The 18,756-nt window shown below is 43.3% G+C and overlaps 2 protein-coding genes across 2 annotated transcripts; both read left to right on the forward strand.

Moving 5' to 3' along the window:
- Positions 1–443: 443 nt before the first annotated feature.
- On the forward strand, positions 444–15,981 carry LOC120451843 (protein fem-1 homolog CG6966). The gene is made up of 5 exons (XM_039635818.2): positions 444–1,289; positions 12,904–13,264; positions 13,525–14,125; positions 14,187–14,973; positions 15,037–15,981. The coding sequence occupies exons 1-5, from the start codon at positions 1,230–1,232 to the stop codon at positions 15,220–15,222; spliced, it is 1,995 nt and encodes a 664-aa protein (XP_039491752.1). The 5' UTR covers positions 444–1,229; the 3' UTR covers positions 15,223–15,981.
- A 126-nt stretch (positions 15,982–16,107) lies between these two features.
- On the forward strand, positions 16,108–17,694 carry LOC120451844 (low choriolytic enzyme). The gene has a single exon (XM_039635819.2). It carries the CDS (start codon positions 16,939–16,941, stop codon positions 17,692–17,694), a length of 756 nt encoding a protein of 251 aa, XP_039491753.1. The 5' UTR covers positions 16,108–16,938.
- Positions 17,695–18,756: the final 1,062 nt, after the last annotated feature.

Raw genomic sequence — 18,756 nt, forward strand, 5'->3', positions numbered from 1 at the left:
CTAAAGTAATAATACCAATTAAGTAAAACATAATCAAATGTACAATGTAAAACAATGTAACTGTTTATGATTTAATGAAAACAAATACAATGTGCATATGAAATTGTATGGAATTAATTCAATAAATAAACCAAAGTAAAATAAAGTAAATGAGAAATTCAAAGTCCAGTATCCGGATTTCGTGGCAGTGATCTTGTGTCAGTTACTCTTCAATGCTGTGAGTTGCCATCCTAGTTTATGCAGATGCCGAGAGATGCCACACCGATGACAATACATGTGTACTCGATTCCAATCGATAATAATAATCGAGTGCGCACGTGCAGAAGACAGGCTGGCAACTACCGACAAGTGTAGAATTCGGTATGGCCACTCAAAATAAAAATACCACCAAAGGGAGAAGTGTGACCGCTTCTGCGCTACGTATGCCAAGTGGCTAACGCGAAAGAAAACGGAAAAAATTGACGAGCCACAGCTGAAAAAAGGCATTTTATTTTCCATTCGCGGGCGGGACGGTTCAAAACAGCGCGACTCCTCGCGAGCGATTTCAGAGCAACACAATCGATCTGCTTTCCTGGCTGTCGGACGAGCTTTCGAAAAACTCGGGAAGGGATTTGGATTTGTGCTGAATATTATGTGGAATCGCAACGAATCGGAATAGTGCGCCGTTTGATGCTCTAGTAACCGTTTTTAGAGAGCTACAATTGAAAATCGCCAGCGAATCGGAGTAGGGAAATGAGATTTTCGTCTTCCTGAGACCGAAAGAGAAAAAAGTAAAAGAAAAGGAGACACGACAGACGAAAGGCGAAAGACGAATGCAAAGTGCGCAAAAATATATATGTATGTTTAGTATGTTTGTATGCAATTCGATTGCCAGGAAGACACGGAAGCAATAAAAAGCACGGGCAAAAACGTAAAACGCAATCACAATCGTTACACATATATATATATTCGCTCGGTTGGAAAGTTCTTTTGTGCAGAAAATCGACCACACATCAAAATAAATTGCTAGGGAAAAAAGGCAGCAGCAACAGCAACAGCATCCTCAAGAATCTCACCGCTCTCTTTCACTCGCTCGCTCTTGCCCACTCTTTCTCTTGACGAAGGCGAAGAAAGAAGCAAAGCAAAAGCAACACAAAATTACATCTTTCGCCGCCAAACAATAAGGAAAATCTATAATTTTCAACGGGCTGGTTGCTGTGGCATTTATGCCAAATAACTGAATCACAAAAATGGATTACAAATTCATTGTTTTCAACGCAGCGAGGGACAACAATTTGGCGCAATTGAAGGTGAGTTTTGAACAAATCGTCTGCATTGCAAACTGGGAATTGGGAATTGGGATTCGGCAATTTCTCCATCCAATTGGCCATTTCTTCGGCACAGCTGGGCCATCCAATTGGAAAGTTGCGAAGTTCTTATTGTGATTGTTGTTAGAAATCTCAGCTGCTCGGTAAACTCGGCAGCTTATTTAGCCTTGTGACTAATCAATAAAATTCTCTCGCTCGCACACACACACACGCACACACTATCGCGGCACACGCACACACACAGCGCTCTCCGCTAAGCCGTACACGCGCATGTGTTCCAGCGGTGTTGTTGGGCGCCCATTCGAATCTGGCTAGAAAGTAGCCAAATCATGAAAAAGTCTAGTAAAGCGTTGTGAATTCGCATAGTACATTACTTAACTTACGTTTATTTGGCAAGCTTGTGCTCTTAAGAACTATTTTTTTTCGAATTAGATATTTATTGCACTATTTTATTGTATTGTATTTCAACAGTTCAGAGTGCAAAAGATATCTATTTCCCAAATTCTTTCTTGTATAGCATCACAATAACTACACTAAGTTAGTTAGCTAGTATCTAGCCAGATGCTCCGCCCTGGCGCAAGACAATAACAAATACATATGTTGGTGGGCGTATTGGATCCGAAACTTTTGCTAGCGATGCAAGACTTACGAACACACGCTTTGCATAACCAAAGTTCTTGGGCTCCAGCTTGGGGGCTGTGCCTTTCCTAACCTGGCCTGCCATCCATTCCGTCCGGAGGGGCAGCTTGACATTGGCACACACCGTGGAGAGGCGGCCAAGGGGCGGAGGGGCGGTGGCGGGGGCGGGGGCGTTGCAGAAGCCAATGCAATGGAAACCCGTGCACTTAGCAGCGCCACTGCAACTGCCGCAGTCGCAGCCACAGAGACTGGCTGCAATTGGCGCTGTTGCATTGGAGCCCCCACTTTTGCATTGTTTTGCACTGCGGCTCGTGGGTGTTTATTATTTAGTACGGCCGAGCAGTTTGATTCTAAGCTTAGCACAGCCATATTTTGCATCTATGTACTGAATGTATGTATGTATATATATGTACGTGTGTATGTAGTTGGGCCTGGCAGCTTGGGAAATTAGATGCGCATACGCAAATACGTGACATGGAAATTGGTTCGGGCGAGGGAAATGCAAATCAGCTGGAATAACTACTCACTTTGGCGAAAGATTTTCCCTAACATTGTAATGAGCTGCAATCGAGTCGCAGCAATTAGGCCACTTCTTGTTAACACGACAATTGAATTGGTTAGTCGAAGGTCGCATAAATTAACTGGCAGCACTTGCAATATATACAAAGATTTTGCAATTTATTTGAGTGGTGTTTCCTGTCCTTGTTGGCTCTGCTGAATAATAGTGCAATTTAATTTGCATACAGCAAGAATTAGATGCCCAAATTATGTAGATCACAAAAATCGAATAGAACCTTCTTATCAGGGAATTGTTTGCAAGAAAAAACATCTGAAACGGTCAAAGTTTAGGCGGCAATATAAATATAATAAACTCTGTGAAGCGTATGTAGAGTATGTTTTTGTTAATTATAGAATTAATCTACAGAACCTTTGCTTGGTTTTTCAAACTCTTTGCTTTTCCATTTTCCCCGCGCTTGATTCATTTCCTTTCGCCGCCTTATCTTATCGGCTCAGACACTCGTCGTTTGTTTGTTATTACATATTTGTGTTGTTTTTGTGCTGATGAGTGCTCCAAATGCGTAGCAAGTATTTTTAACCATTTTATGCCAGTGAGTGTTGTTGTTGTCTTTGGGCCACGTTGCTACTGCCACTTCTGCTACTGCCACTTTTGCTGCCACTTCTGCTGTTGTTGTTGCTGTAGCTGCTGCTGATGATGAACACGTTAATAACGACGGCGAATTTTAACAGCTGAAATCACGTCGTCAGCGGCGGCGTTTTACTTCCGCGATTGTCACCTGCCGAAGCAGTTCGCCCCGTCTCTTTCACCGCCCATATGCTCCTCTCTCTCTCTCGCTCATGATGGTTCTGCGCCCCCAGCAACGCCCACCAACGAACGCACTTTGCTTATTAAAATCATTATTATGCTGATCGCCGGTGGAACAAAGAGCCATACGATTGGCATTGTTTTTTTCGGCTTCCTGCTGCTTTCCAGCTGCTGTGTTGACAAATATCCTTGAAAGCGTTCAATCACTCCGATTCAGAAGGCTCGGCCCTCTGCACTGGGCGAAATCAGGTTTAATATTACATTTTATAATGAAGCACTTGAAGCAAAGTACTAAATCTATCAAATCTTTTTTAGATTTTAGTTGTAGAACTATAATGTTTTAAACACAATGCTATATGCACATATGGCATTCCTATCTTTATGGAAGTGTGACTTCTATGAGCTTTATTTTTGCACATACTCGATGCTTAGCGCACCCTTATTTGCTCAGTGCATCGCTGGTTCGCGATCTGGATATTCCTGTTCGCTTTCGGTTATTGTTGTTCCCATCAAACTTCCTGACCGACGGGGCTCGACCCTGGAAATATGTCATTCAGGGGTGTGAGTTTTTGTTTTCGTTCTCGTTTTCGTTTTTGGACTCTGGCCGAAATGAGGAATTGGAAATTGAGGACGAGTGTGTGCGCTGTCCCCTGTAAATGGAATAAATAAATACGGTGCGATATAAATACATAATGCATACATACATACATATACATACATACATACGGCGAAGAGTGTGCCCCAAAATAGCTTTTTCTGTATGGGCTGCTGCACTCAATGCTCCAAATGCGAATGGGGGAGACGCTATGAGCCTATGGAGCTGTGAAGCTGTGGATCTGTGGAGCTGTTGGGGCTGTGGAGCTGTGGGGCTGTGAGGCTGTGAGGCTGTCGAGGCAAAGGCAACCTGCTTGGCGGTACGACGTGCAACATGTTCTAGCCTTCGCCCCGTGGAACTGGTTTTTCTTGCTCGCCGTTGTTTATGTTTGTTCCAAAAATAAGAAGGCACCCCCCTCGCCGCCCCAACAACTCCCCTGCTTACGGCAAAAATACAACAACAAAAATAACAACATAAAAAAAAAACACCTCAGCGAAGAGTTGGTCGCCGTACACGAAGTTGAAGTGCCACTTAAAGTTGAGTACACACAACAAAATATTTCTTGGTTCTGCTTCTCTTCTCTTCTCGGTTTCCACTTCACCTTCCCCCTCTTTGACTCTGTTTCTCGGCTTTTCCCCACTTCGTTGGGTCTTCCCCCCTCCCCCTCCCCCCTACATATACGTGATATGGGGCCAGATCGAATGATTGATGAGGTTGAAGGCGGTTGATGGGTAGGGAAACTAGACCAGCTCCGTAGATCTACAGATAACTCTGCGAAACTGCTTAGAAACTGTAGCATTAACCGTTGTTGAAGAGTTAAAAACCATATCAAAATATCTATCGTAAGAAGATTCAACAGTATATTCAAAACTCTGGCCTCCCCTGCGAAAGTCTAGTTATGAGTGCTACAAAGTAGCTAGAACCCTACGTTTTACATAAGCTTTTTGGACACGTGCCAGTTCTACTGCTCTATAAATTACATGAACATGTCTAAGTGAATTGAAGGTATCGGTATCAGTAACAGTGCGGTTTAAAAGCATTCAAATGAGTTTATAGCACAGCAAGAGTGTGCCTTTCAACGAGCTCGCAAACTCTAACCTTTGGGCCAGTTTTTAATCGAGAACGGATCTAAGGTTCAATGACTAATTCCTACTGAAACTGGTTTGAATTAAATGAAGTACTGCTCTGCGTAGAAACGCTAGGGTTCAGTGATCTTGAATCGTTTGCTGGCTCTTAAGCTAATGAATTTCATCTCATATCACAGAACATACTTAGAAGATTCATGTTTAAAGCTTCTTAGTTGCCTGTTTTTAAAAAACAATAACTAATTTGAAAAACGGAATGCTCTTGTCTATCTATTTCTCGAGCACACTACGCATACATTTCGTGTCAAATTGGTCATTATTGATTAACCTTGTAACGATAAGCAACTAACGAATGCTGATTAATTATTCTCACTTATGTCTCATTAAATTTGTAGTAGTTGTTGCTGCGTGATGTTTTTAATTACATGCAAACACAGCTCGACAAGTCAGTCCATTCGAAATCAAGAAAACGTTTTCTCGCAGAAACACTTCAATTAGGCAGCGTTTTCTGAGCGTTTTCAAAACATTTGCCAAGGCACAACATTTAAGATAATTCGATGTACACTTTGTTATTGGTTTTCCTCTGTTCGCTTTTCGTTTTTTTTATACCCTGGCTCTATGCAAAAACCAAAAAACTAAAAAAAGCGAATTTTGAGTTGGTCAACAGCTGTTTCTTTTGCTCGTTTTGGGGTTGAGGTTGATTCTTGTGCTGTGCAATTCGAGTTGCTCGTTTGAGGTTTGTTGGCGTAACCTCAAAATGCGAAAATGCTGTCTGCTTTTTGTTTTTGTTTTTAGTTTGTAGTTTAAGTTTGGTTCGATTTGGAGTTGGAGCTTTGGAGCTGAGCTTGGGGGACCTGCTTCTTTTTCAATTTCAGTCTTCTACTCGCCTGCCGCTCAACTGCTTCTTGATTATTAGCTCTCAATGGTGTGTGTAAGGTCAGAGCCAACCTTGCTGGTTTGCTTTGACTCCGATTCTCTGTGAATGTGGATATGGCTGTGGATATGGCTGTGGATGTGGATGTGGATGTGGATGTGGACGTAGATGTGCTCTTTGTCATCCGCTGGATTTGTGGCCATTGGTCTCTGGTCTGTGCTAGTACTAGAATATGTACAAATACGTATCTACACACAGCATTCAGTACATAAGCAGGTGCACTCAGAAAAATGACGGGGTTAGCCTGTTGTAGGCATACAAAGTCATTTTCTGCAGAGAAGAAACTTTTCCCAATGTTGTTCTTTTATAATCCCAATTCTTGTCTGAAGTGGGTTATTTCTATACATCATGATTCTATTTTTGAAACTCTCGTTGCATTATTAAACACGTTTATGGGAACTAAAGTTTACGAGCATTACCGATAAAGGAACTGTATGTATTTATTTGGAATTCTACAAGGCGACGCTTAATAGCGCCAATACACATACATACATATGTTTGCCTATGTCTGCAATATATGTTTATATACTAAACCATCTGAACAACAAATAAACAAGGAAGGGCAATTAGCAGCAACAAAGATAACAACACAATTGAAGCCGAAGAGCCGAATAAGTACATAGTTGATACTCGTACAAAACCCCAGTTTGAACTCGGTGCGTGTTCTGTTTGTGTGTTCTGCTTGATGATAGCGTTCATTGGCTTTATCGTGGAGCGTTGTGTTCTCGTTGCTCTTGAATTCAATTCCAGGCCTTTTGTTTTGGTTTTCGGTCTCTGCACTGCGAGAAACGTCAACAGAATGCCTTCGCAGATAGTTGGGCAATCAAGAAACTGTGTGCTTGCACCCGTTTTGACCATATTCGAACAGTAAGAATGGTTTTGCAACTTTTTGGCGAGCTTTTGGCCGTTATGCAATCGCCAAGTAGAGTGAGACTTGGCCTGGCATTAGGAAGTGCTAAAACAAGTTGCCAAATACTCGAGTAGAACTTCTTAATTAAGCTACACATTTGGCTGGCCTGGAATGATTTCTTATATATACGTATGTACGTACAACTGACTTCGAACAGCTGTTGCATCATAGCGGTTCGTTTTGTTCAATAAATAAGTAAATACGAGCACTACTTTATGGCTAATGTATTCATAACAGAAGCCTGGCAATTGCTCGGGTAAATAAGCTACTAAACTTGATCTGTTAGAACAGTGAAACAGTAAAAACCAAATTCAGAGCAGTGTTCCACTCGAAGGCATTCAGTTATAAGACACTGCCACATTGAGAGTCGTAAAATGCGCTGACCTCTTTTGGCCAAACAAATATTTAGCAGCGCAAGGCGACGAAACAGAGAGTAAATGCAAATAATCATTCAAAAAGCAATGTTATTTTATTGAAGGTGACATCCGGATTTGAGGTTTAACAACCCGCGTAATTGACCATGACTGTGAATTGAACAGCCTAGAAACGTAGCCCGTTATTATGCGTCTTATTATTTCGCTCAGTGCACTTTTATCGCCCATCTCAACTACCAACGACGCCAACAAACCTCCACAATGAGATCGAAAGACAAAGGGGAGGTGGGCAGCGTTGTTTTCAGATCTATCAGTTAGTCCCATGATTTATTCAAGCAAATTAAAAAAAAACAATAATGTATGCGCCACCACCCTGTAGAGTTATTAATACCTATTTTTTAAGCCTCAAGCTAATGGAAATGTGAACAATAAAACTCCTTATTAGTTGAGCAGTTGGGTATTTACTTCAAATTGTACCTCGAATACGTACATGTTATTCCGTTTTATACGGTGTTTATATGCTTTATGGTGCCTATAAATCAGTAGGGGGTATCGACATCTCGACCCCGATCAAAGTAATTTCACTTGTACTTGCTATTTGCTATTTTATTTACTACACTTTGTTTTCTGCGATCCAAGCTGTCAAGTTCATCGCACGATTAACTAAGGCAGCAAACTGGAGGAAAGTGCGATTCCGTGTGGGCTTCAATAAAAGAGCGCTTATGAAATGTAATCATAAAACTGAGAGCGCCAGCAGAAAAGTGTTTATAAGTGCCTACATGTGTGCTTATCTTTCGAATTCAATCGCATCTGCTATCTGTGCTTATGTTTGCTTAGCGAAAGAGGAGCTCCCTCGTGAATCCCATCTCCATCCTCAAGCGGAGGCCAAACAAAGTAATGCCATCGATATGGGAGCGTGTGTCCTCTGATAAAGAATCTGGCCTAAAGTTTCCACGCCTCATTAAATGCATTAGTAGTTTTCCACTTGCTCCTAAACACACTGCTCCAATCACCATTCAAACGACCTTGACCCTGACACTGCCAGCCCAGCTCTGCGCTGCTCCAAAGTGAACCCTTTCATTGAGCCACTTTTGCTGCCCCACCCCTCCTCACCTCTCACCCCGCAGATGCTCCGTTAAAAGCACCGTTGACCTCAAGTCCTATGCTAATGAGCTGAAGCTGCGGCTGCGCAGTCTGATATCAGCACTGAGAGAAATCACAAGCTACTTAAGGCTGCTAACAAAAAAAAGGTAGTTTTTGAAGTGCTTTGGAAGCATTATCATTATAAGCTACTACTGTAAAAGAAAAGTTGAATAGTGGATTACTTTTAATTTTTTAAATTAAACAGGAAAGTGTTTATTATTTCTCCTGCTTTGTTTAAGTTCCTTTTTTTCAACTGTGCTTCTGTTTGTGCAGCTTTAGCGGCTACTGGTCATTTTGGCTCACTTTGCATTTATGGCTCAAAAAACTCTGGCTTTTGTCACCCTTGAGCCGACTGCGCAGTCGCGGCTAAGCTAACGAATAAGCCAAACAATTTGAGTCAGACGCCGCTTCACTGATTTGAATGCCGGTCCCCAGAGCTCCAAAGCCCCAAATACCAAACACTGATCACCGACCACCGACTACTGAGTGCCGAATTTCAAAGCAGTTTTCAGTTGAATGGTCGATCGGTCGAACGGCATCCCAAATTGAATTATATTGGAGTGTGATGTGTGATGACCAAGTCTGAAGTCGGCTGAACTTGAGGCTCAAGCTGTCGGCTGTCTACTTGCATATAGTGTCGACATTGAACTCGTTCAATGTCAAAATTATAATAAATTATGCGTGTGCGGCTCCAAGGGGGCGGAAGGGGGGATTTTATGGGGATATGGAGATATGGCGAACGGTCAAAGCTGAAAATTGATCGCAAAGCGAAACGACAACCAACCAACAACTAACAATTCACATCAGCCAGCTGAAAACTACAAACTACAAACTACACACTGGCTTGGCAACAACAATGGAAAGTTGCTTGTTGTTTATTGTTTGTTACACGGAAACGAACAATTTGTTGCTGTTTTCGCTGGTTGTTCGTGCTGTTGGCTCAATTTAATAGCGGTGTTTAGGCCGTTTTTCGCTTGACATTTGCGCATAGCGGTTAACGGTTGCTCAAGGTGTTTCCACTCTCGTTTTGAGTCCGAGAACAAACATGTGAAATGCTCGAAAAACAGCAGATTGCCTTGGGAAATCGCCGTTGAACATTTCCCCAATTTGCCATACAAGCGCAGGAACCAGACGGCAAATTAAAAAGATATTTATTTCCACAATTTGTGGAAGTGAAATTTCTCGTGTTCGACTTTGTTTTTGTTTTTCCTTTCTGGCGTGAGGTAAATTATATGCATATTAAAACATAAATTAACTCGACCCGCTGCATTCGGACTTTTAGCGTATTTGCTTCTTGGCAATTCATTCATCTTCTCTGCGGGGGAACTTTTCGGTTTACGGGAATTTCCTTTGACTCTCGGCAAATGCACGCAATTAAGCGGAAAAACAAACAAGAATCTCTTAAAAGAATAGTCAACGCTTATTTTGTGGTTTTAAACTATGGCGGGCACACTGTAAATCAGTTAAAATGGGAAAATACACTACACGCATGTGTCAAATTCGTCAAGGGGCTTCTGGGTTAGGGCTAAAGTAAATATTAGTATTAGGTGATTGCTTGACTGCATATTGGATAGTCTCGGATTAATATACTTATGTATGTCAACAGAGACCGGGGATTTAATGGTTCTTTATTGCAAGGCAAATTGTGTGCTGTTGAATTAGACATTTTATCGGTCGATAAATATTCATGGCAGTCGCCTCTTGCTGTTGATTGTTGCAAATTCTGAACCCAGAAGTGCATATTCAAATTTGGAAAAGGCTGTTGAACAATGTTTACATGTGTACTTTTTTCCTCTGTCGACAATCCGCCTGGGAATATGGGCATTCCCACTGTCACTAGTTATTCTATCACTTAGCATAATTACATAAACGCAATAAGGCATTTAGCAAGTGAAGAGTTTCCCATAATTTAGATCAATTTCTTGATTGGCTTTCCTTCTTTTTTTTTTTTTTGGAGGCCATGTCGGCGGGGTCGTTTCTATTATAGCATAATGTGGAGCGACCTGAGCTCGTTTGATTGATTTTCCGTACCTCCTAACCCGCCACCTGACCACCTGCCACGCCCTCCATTCCCCTGCAAACCGCCCACCTGCCACGCCTCCTGCCCCCTGCAAACCGCCCACCTGCCACGATTCACGTGTCGTTGGCTTTTTGTGCCACACAGCCTGCCCCTTTTACCATTGTCAGATCGACTTTTCATTTTGTTTAAAGCTTTTTCGGCTTCCGACCTGACCAACGACCAACAAGGTTGAATAATGGCCCAAAGGAAGATATAGACAGCGAAAGGGTAGAAAAAAAAAATCGGTGATACAACAGCATGAGTACTTCGACTGACACTGGGCTGAATAAAGTCATTTTCAAGGTGCCATTCCGGGTAAACCATGATTACTGCGTTCTTCGGAGTTTAAAAATCACTTATTCGACCTACAAAGAACTTCGTGTTCTTCAGTTTTCAAATGTTTAAATGTATCTTTCTAACATGTGTATCTTTCTAATCAAGAGTGAGAACAACTGACTTGTTTTCTGAGCTACCTGAAGTAATAACTTATATAGATTAAATCAAACAACTTGATGTTGCTGTGCGAATGATGAAAGACCACCATGTTCTTCCGACATTACCCCACTTTGGGATCCCATATCACTCAGAGAGGCACAATGCTGATTCACGGCTGTCAAAGTCGCAATCATAATTGATCAAAAGCCGGAAGGGAAGCAAACAGCTGCTGTGGATGATGATGATCAACTTTTGCCGCGGGTGCGAAAGCGAAAAGTTCAGTAGCCAATAAAATGAAATTTAAATGGAATCGACGATGACGCTGTAACATAAATATAATTCAGCTTTTGCTTTTGCTTTCGCACCGATTTAAATGCAAAATTAATGCGTAATTTGTATTCGCATTGTTCAATTTGCAGGCGCACTTGCACTTGTTGTGCCGCCAATGCTGTCCAATAATCTTTGTTTTGAAAATACATACGTTTTCCGCCTAATAGTCGTGCCAAAAATGTTTCTTAATTCGTATTTTCTCTGCTTTCATTGCTTTCTCTGGTGCTGGTGCTGGTTCTTGTTCTTATATTTGTTTAAATTTTTTTTCTATTTTGCTTGTCACGCGCACGAGGCGTTGATTGCCGGGCGGGGTGAAGGGGTTTTTGGGGGTTCTGAGGGGGCCAAAACAAAGAATTCCGCTGTCTGGTGACGATACCAATAATATAGGCACTAGTTCTCTTTGCAAAAAGTAGGAAGCGATTTCCTTCTGACCCAAATTGTTTGGGAAATTGAGAGAAATATTTGGTAAGAGTATGCAAATGCAGAGAGAAAAAATCAATCGAATAAACAGGCAATATTACTTAGAATTATTATATATTCATAAATGAAGAGACTAGCCAAATTAGAGCCTTACGGCTGCCTCATGCAAATGCGTTTTAAAATAAATACGTGATGTTATTTCTATTCTGTTTTCGGATCTCTGACAACGTCGAACTTTCTAGGTTGGACTGTAGCTAAAGAGCCGTGCGGCATTCACAAGGTCTTTCGATGTCCCCCCTTCAAATCCCTCCCCATTTTTCTTTTTCGCCAGCATCTCTTAACTTGGCTTTGTTCTTATATAGTTTCTGGTTCTGAGCAGACTGATGAGGTGTTTTTTTTTTGGGTGTATTTAGGTGACACAGACGTATGAAGGAAGACTAAAATTGAGTTTGATAGATTGAAAATACTTTTGTCTCGACGGATTGATGAATTACAGCCAAGGCTCCCACTAAATGCGTTTTACTTCCTTAAAAAGAAGGGTTTCAAACTTTATAAATGTAATATTATTTCTGTTTTTACCCGGTTTTTGCTTGGTAGAATTGTGGAATTGTTTTGAATAAAAATATTAATAGAATTAATTGATTTCTTTGTGCTTTAATATATTCTACCTAGCCAATCTGGCGACCACCCCACCGCCTCCCACCCACCGCTACCCCCCGCCCCTGCCCCTCAGCCAACGTATTTTGCACGCGCTGGCAAACAACATAATTAGCATACTATAAAGCAAAAACGAAACACGTTTGACATAAATGAATTTCAATTTCAAATTGGCAAGGGACGCAATGCGGCCGCTACACAATACAAATCATCAGCAACCGTGAGGTTTACATTTTACCTTATTCCCCAGCCGATTTCTGGCTATATCTCTCCGATTTGCCCACCCATTTTTGTGCTATCCAATGCGCAGGTGGTCTACGTTTTTTCACGCTCTCAGCGATTCGCTTTGTTCTGTTCGTCATCAATTTGTTTGAAAGCAGCTATAATTACTATCGCCTTTATTGATTAAATGCGAATATTATCTAATTGGAATTTTTGCGTGATTTCGTAACTATCAGAGGGAAAACCATATAAAAGCTAATCTAAGAACTGCATTGATTTGGCAGACACTGCGTATTATTGCAACATTATTAGTGACGTTTACTATGTGGAATGTAATCCAAGCTTATGTGCAATGCATTATAATATCTGCTGACAAGTTCGCTGCTTTATTTGAATATGACTGAAATGGAATAAGAACCAAAATATTCAAACATCTTACTAAATATGCTCCGCTTTGCTATCTTTTTAGGCCACCCTTTACAACAAAAGCTCCGGCGAAGTGGGCAGCCTGATCTCGGCGAAAGTGAACGGAGCCACCCCGCTGGTCATCTCCTGCCGCAATGGACACTACGACATTGTAGAATACCTCTTGACAAAGTGTCGGGCCAACGTGGAGCAGGTGGGATCGGTCAGCTTCGACGGGGAGCCCATCGAGGATGCCCCACCGCTGTGGTGCGCAGCGGCTGCCGGCCACCTGGGCATCGTGAAGATGCTCGTCCGCCGGGGGGCGAATGTGAACAGTACGACCAGGACGAATTCCACACCGCTGCGAGCCGCCTGCTTCGATGGACATTACGAGATCGTCAAATACCTGGTGCATCATGGAGCAGGTAACTACTTTGTTTGAATAGCAAAGGAGTGTTTGGATACGATTTCCTTACATCTTGTTTACTAAGAAAGGGGCACCCATCTTCCAGTTATTACTTGTCCAATTTAAATCGAAATATAATAACCCACACAAATCTAGTTTTTGTACATTCCAAAGAATGTATAGCTATTTATATGTAAAGGTCTCCTAAAAATAATAACTGGAAATGGTTCGCTTAGTTTTGACATTTGATATTTGCTAATTGTTTGCTTAATTCCGTAGACTTTGAGGTGGCGAACCGTCACGGCCACACCTGCTTGATGATCGCCTGCTACAAGGGTCACTTCCGCATCGCCCAGTATCTGCTCTCCCTGAACGCCGACGTGAACCGCTGCAGTGTGAAGGGCAACACGGCGCTGCACGACTGCGCCGAGTCGGGCTCGTTGCAGATCCTCCAGCTGCTGCTCAAGCATGGCGCCACCATGGACGTGGACTACTACGGAATGACTCCGCTGCTGGCGGCCAGTGTCACCGGTCACATGCCCATCGTCGAGCACCTGATCACTTTGCCCTGTGTGAGCAGGGAGTCGAGGATTCACGCGCTGGAACTGCTCGGTGCCACGTATGTGGATCGGAAGCGAGACATGGCAGCGGCTCTAAACCTGTGGCGTCGAGCGCTCGAGGAGCGTGCCGTGGAGCCACCGCTGGAGAAGAAGGTGCAGGAACCGGTGCCGGCCTATGAGATGGTTCGCGAGGTGACCAGCGTGGAGGAGCTGGAGGAGATGGTTTTGGATCCTGATGAGATGCGAATGCAGGCTCTGGTCATCAGGCAGCGCATTCTCGGACCCACTCACCCGGACACCAGCTACTACATTCGATTTAGGTGAGTTAAACAGCATTGTATTTCCCCATTGCATTATCTAATCAACTTCATATCGTTTCAGGGGCGCTCACTATGCGGACGCTGGACGCTTCGATCGCTGCATCGAACTGTGGTCCTATGCGCTCACCATGCAGCAGAAGATTCTACAGCCACTCAGCCCGATGACGCAGTCCTCGCTGCTGTCCTTCGCCGAGTTGTTCAGCTTTATGCTGGTGGAGGCGGGTCGCCTGCTGCCGAGAGGTCGAGTGGTGCCGCCGATTGAGGCGGACGGCATGCTGACGATCTTCTACAAGGCAGTCAAAGAGGTAGAGCGCGGTCAGGCTTTCACGCTGGAACAGCAGAAGGACCAGCAGCAACCGCAGAAGCAGCTGCCAGCAGCTGACAAATCGCCATCCTGTTCGGCTTCCTCATCCGCATCTTCCTCCTCCTCAACGACGCTGCTATCGGCGCATCAGCACGATTGTAATCACGATCCCAATGCCCTGAGTCGCACCATGATAAGTGCCATTCACATAGGCTGTCTGCTGAGCTCTCTGCTGGACACAGACGCTCTGAACCCAGAGATGCGTCGCCAGGTGATGGGAGCGCTGTACCGTCTGAATCGCTTGAAGGTGCGCGTAAGGTTCGATCGCACCGCCTTGCACTACGCCTGCTATCGGGAGGGCACGCTGGCCGGCCGCTATCCCTCATGCCAGTTCCCCTCGGTGACGCTGGCGAAAGCCCTGCTGGAGGTGGGTGCAGATCCGAATGCCATCGACGAAGCGGGCAACACGCCACTCCATTTGGCTACCATGCAGCCCTATGTGGAGCCCCTGTCGCACATCCTGCTCGAGGGCGGAGCGCATTTGGTGAGTATGGTATCGAAAGCAGTTCCGTTCAGCTTACTAATGTGATTCTCCTCTACTAAAAAGGACACCAAAAACTATGCTGGCGAGACGTTTGAGAGTCTGCTGGCCCCCACGCCCATGCATAAGATCATCGACCCAATGAAGTACACAACGCTGACGTGTTTGGCCGCAAGGACGATCAAGAAGCATGACATTCGCTACGAGGGAAGCGTACCAGCCACTCTGTACGAGTTCATCGAGCTGCACTAGAGACGAGGATCGGGACGAGGACTGGACGCAAGTCAAGCACTCAATTCACTCAATCACTCAATTGATCACTAGATGGAGCTATCGATCAACAGCCTGCCCGCCCGCCATCCATTAAATAATATCTACTACTACTATGACTACCGTCTATTTACTGTATAATTAAAGATGGAGAGAGAGTTTGAAACTACTATGCTGAATGATGAAAAGCGTGAAAAATGGACGAGATCGTTACTAACGACTGGAAACTGATTTGTGATGTTAGCAAGCGAAGTGCCTGAATCGATGGATCAGGACGAAAACTACAACTGACAACGATAACAAAACAGAAGCCAACAAAAGATAAACAGGCAGACAACCGAAGCAACGCGAAGAAAAGTTCTAGAAGAGATGATTTGCGGTCTTTGAATTTTGCTTGCGAAATGTGTTGAAACTTTCTTTTTAATTATGTGTTCTTGCTACTACATTTTGTATGACTTATCATTAATAGAATATTGTATGTACTTGTACTATATTACCAAAAGCCTGGGCGTGATTGGTCAGCTTAACTTTAATTATCTGGCACAAAGCCGACTCCTCAACGCTGCAGCAATCGCGCCCAAGCCACGGAAAATCCAAAAACCAGAATACCTAAAAAAAAAAACAAAAAACAAAAAAAAAAATTACCGACCACCACACACAACTCACGACTTAGTGATGCGTTTGTTTATAAACGAGAAAACAAAGTTTTGGAAATATACAAAGTGTAATTAACAACAATAATCAACTATTGGTTTATGCCTGGAATTATACTTCACATACTAACTCCCCGACTTCCAGAACCCAAATGCAAAACCTAAATGTATGATATCAACGTATGCAAATGTGTAATATCAGCTCATTCTAATCACAGGAATATTTTGTTTTATGCACTTGCATAGACTCAGCTTATCGCAGGAGTTTCAGTTGCAGCGCATCGAATTGCCTGCCAAAATACACTGGTGTCAAGAAAAATCAATTGCAAAAGGTGAAAATATGTTGAGATATATGCAAGTTTTGTATAATTGGCTAATGGTTTTTGCATATATATTCACTGAAGTCATTAAATCACTGCATCCAAATGCAGTTTCAAATTATTGGGTATTAGGTAATCAAACTTCGCCACTTTAGCTCTAGAACAGCTGGGTATACACATTTGAAAGGGTAGTCAAAAGTGGTAGTGGGTGGCTATTAACTTGGCCAAGGAATCAACAGCAACGTACGTGTTTCTAGCCACCAATGTGTTCTGAAATGCAGTTCGATGTGCATTCATTAGGCGTATGCAAACGTATAATTATTGTATCTATGCTAAGCACTGCAAATGCCAATTTGCAACGCAAGTCGAGTTTGGCTTCATGAAAAAAGGAGGTTGGTTATGGAGCTTTAATATGCTATTGTGTTTGGTAACTACACTGTGCAAGAAAATGTTCAAAACTTTTTTCAATTGGATAATGTACATTTTTGTTTCCAACGAAATGTCGAAAAGATTAAATCATTTCAGAAGGTAAAAGTTAAAATTTATGTTTCACTGTGTGTTAGGTTTGTGCTAGGGAACATTTTTGGCTTGTACTTGAGTTATCCGTGTGTATGTAAAGCCTTATTTTGAAGAATATTTTCGAGACAGAAATAAAACTGATAACTATTTTAATTCAACGACTATAAAAGCGGGTTAGCATTTGAAGTTTGGTCACAGCTAAAGAAATGTTCCTTCAAACAGTTCGGTATCTGCTGTTGGCGGCGATTCTTGGACCCATCCTGGTGGCGTCCGAGGGAATCGAGTCCTACGAGAACTACTACAACGAGATCCATGTGGATGACGAGCAGGCGGAGGCCAAGACCCGCAATGCGTTGACTTCTCCGCTCCAACGCTGGCCAGGCAACAAGATATTCTACCGCATATCCACGGACTACAGTGATCAGGAGGTGGCCAATGTGCGGACAGCAATGGCGAGTTTTGGGGAGCAAACCTGCGTGCAGTTCGAGGAGATCGAAGGATCTGCTCCCGCGGGCAAGCGATATGTGTCCTTCAAGAAGTCGCCCAACATGTGCGGCACTCGGGTGGGCTATCAACCCCTGTCCTTTGGTCCGCACGAAGTTGTCCTCAACGAGAGATGCCTCACCATGCCGGCTGTGATTCAACATGAGACCCTTCACCTGCTGGGCCTTTTCCACGAGCAGAGTCGTCCCGATCGCGATGAGTACGTGCAAATCGACTACGACAATATCCCGCGGAAGTACTGGTCGCAGTTCATGGCCATGGATCAGACGACCACCTTCAATGTCCCATACGACTACGAGAGCGTTATGCACTATTCGAAGAACGCCTTCGCCAAGGATCCCGCAAAGCCAACCATTCGAGCCCTCATCGGTGGCAAGGCGGTGGAAAGGGAAATGGGTCAGGTGCGGGGACCTTCTGAAGGGGATTGGACCAAAATTCGATTGATGTACAAGTGCTAGAGTGGAGGCAGACTTCTGCGAGGAGTGGGATTGGTTATTAAACACCTTGCGTTCTGAAGTGGTTGTGTTTAAATGGGCTTGGAGAGCTTCATGTTAATCTGGAAACTATTAGATCGATCTTGTGTGGCTTTTAATTTAGGTCTTGGACTAAATCATTAGGGTACCACCCACTCGAAAAGTGCTACTCGTTGAATGCCAATCATTCAATGTCCGCTAACTGGAAAAACGTTTCTCCAGCCCCTTGAAAACGGGTAGTCGCTCGAACATAAAGGAAATCCAAATCCAAGCCCAAGGCGAATGCATTTGATTTCACGGAAGTGCAAGTGTAAGTGTCAGTTAACTTTAAAGCAGACCAAGGAGCAGCAGGAGCAGAGGAAGAAAGCGGGGCTCTGCGATGCTGAATGAGGTCTGCCGTGGATTGGGCATGAGTCCAAACGACTGGGCAGCAAACAATCGAAATCCCTGGCACTTAATGTGCACTAAGTGCTTAAGAAGGCCGAGTGTCTGGAGTGTCTGCCTATTAGAAGGCTCCCACTCCCACTCCTCACTTCCCTGTCCAGTGGCCAGTGGCCACCCACTTTGGAACAAGACAGCGTTTTATGGCTGGCGGGATTCAAATAACGCTTTCCAAAGCGCTGACAGCTTTGTAAAAATCGAATTGCAGTACTTAAAGAATCAACTAAGCCAATGTACAAGAAGATTTCTTTAAGCAAATTCTTCTGACAAATACTTTAAGCTTGTCTTTTATTTTGAAATGCATAAACTCATGAGATAAGAATATCAAATTGGAATAATATTTACTGAAAGGTGACGAATATTGTGTAACAGCTTTGACCTTTAAAAGAATTCGTTGGAAAACCACCTAAAACAAAATAATAAATGACATTTTTATAAATGTCCTGTTCAACGAATTGGGAAAAGTTGGCTTAATTCGCTTTTCACTTTACCCTTTTAAATGGAAAAACGCTGCATTATTGGCAAGTGTTGAATTCTGTAAAGCAGGGCAAAGAGTTGTGGCATTCTAAGGATGCCAACAGATGGCCATTGAATGCTGTCCTTAAG

Source organism: Drosophila santomea, chromosome 3R, assembly GCF_016746245.2.
Source record: "Drosophila santomea strain STO CAGO 1482 chromosome 3R, Prin_Dsan_1.1, whole genome shotgun sequence".
Classification (NCBI taxonomy): domain Eukaryota; kingdom Metazoa; phylum Arthropoda; class Insecta; order Diptera; family Drosophilidae; genus Drosophila; species Drosophila santomea.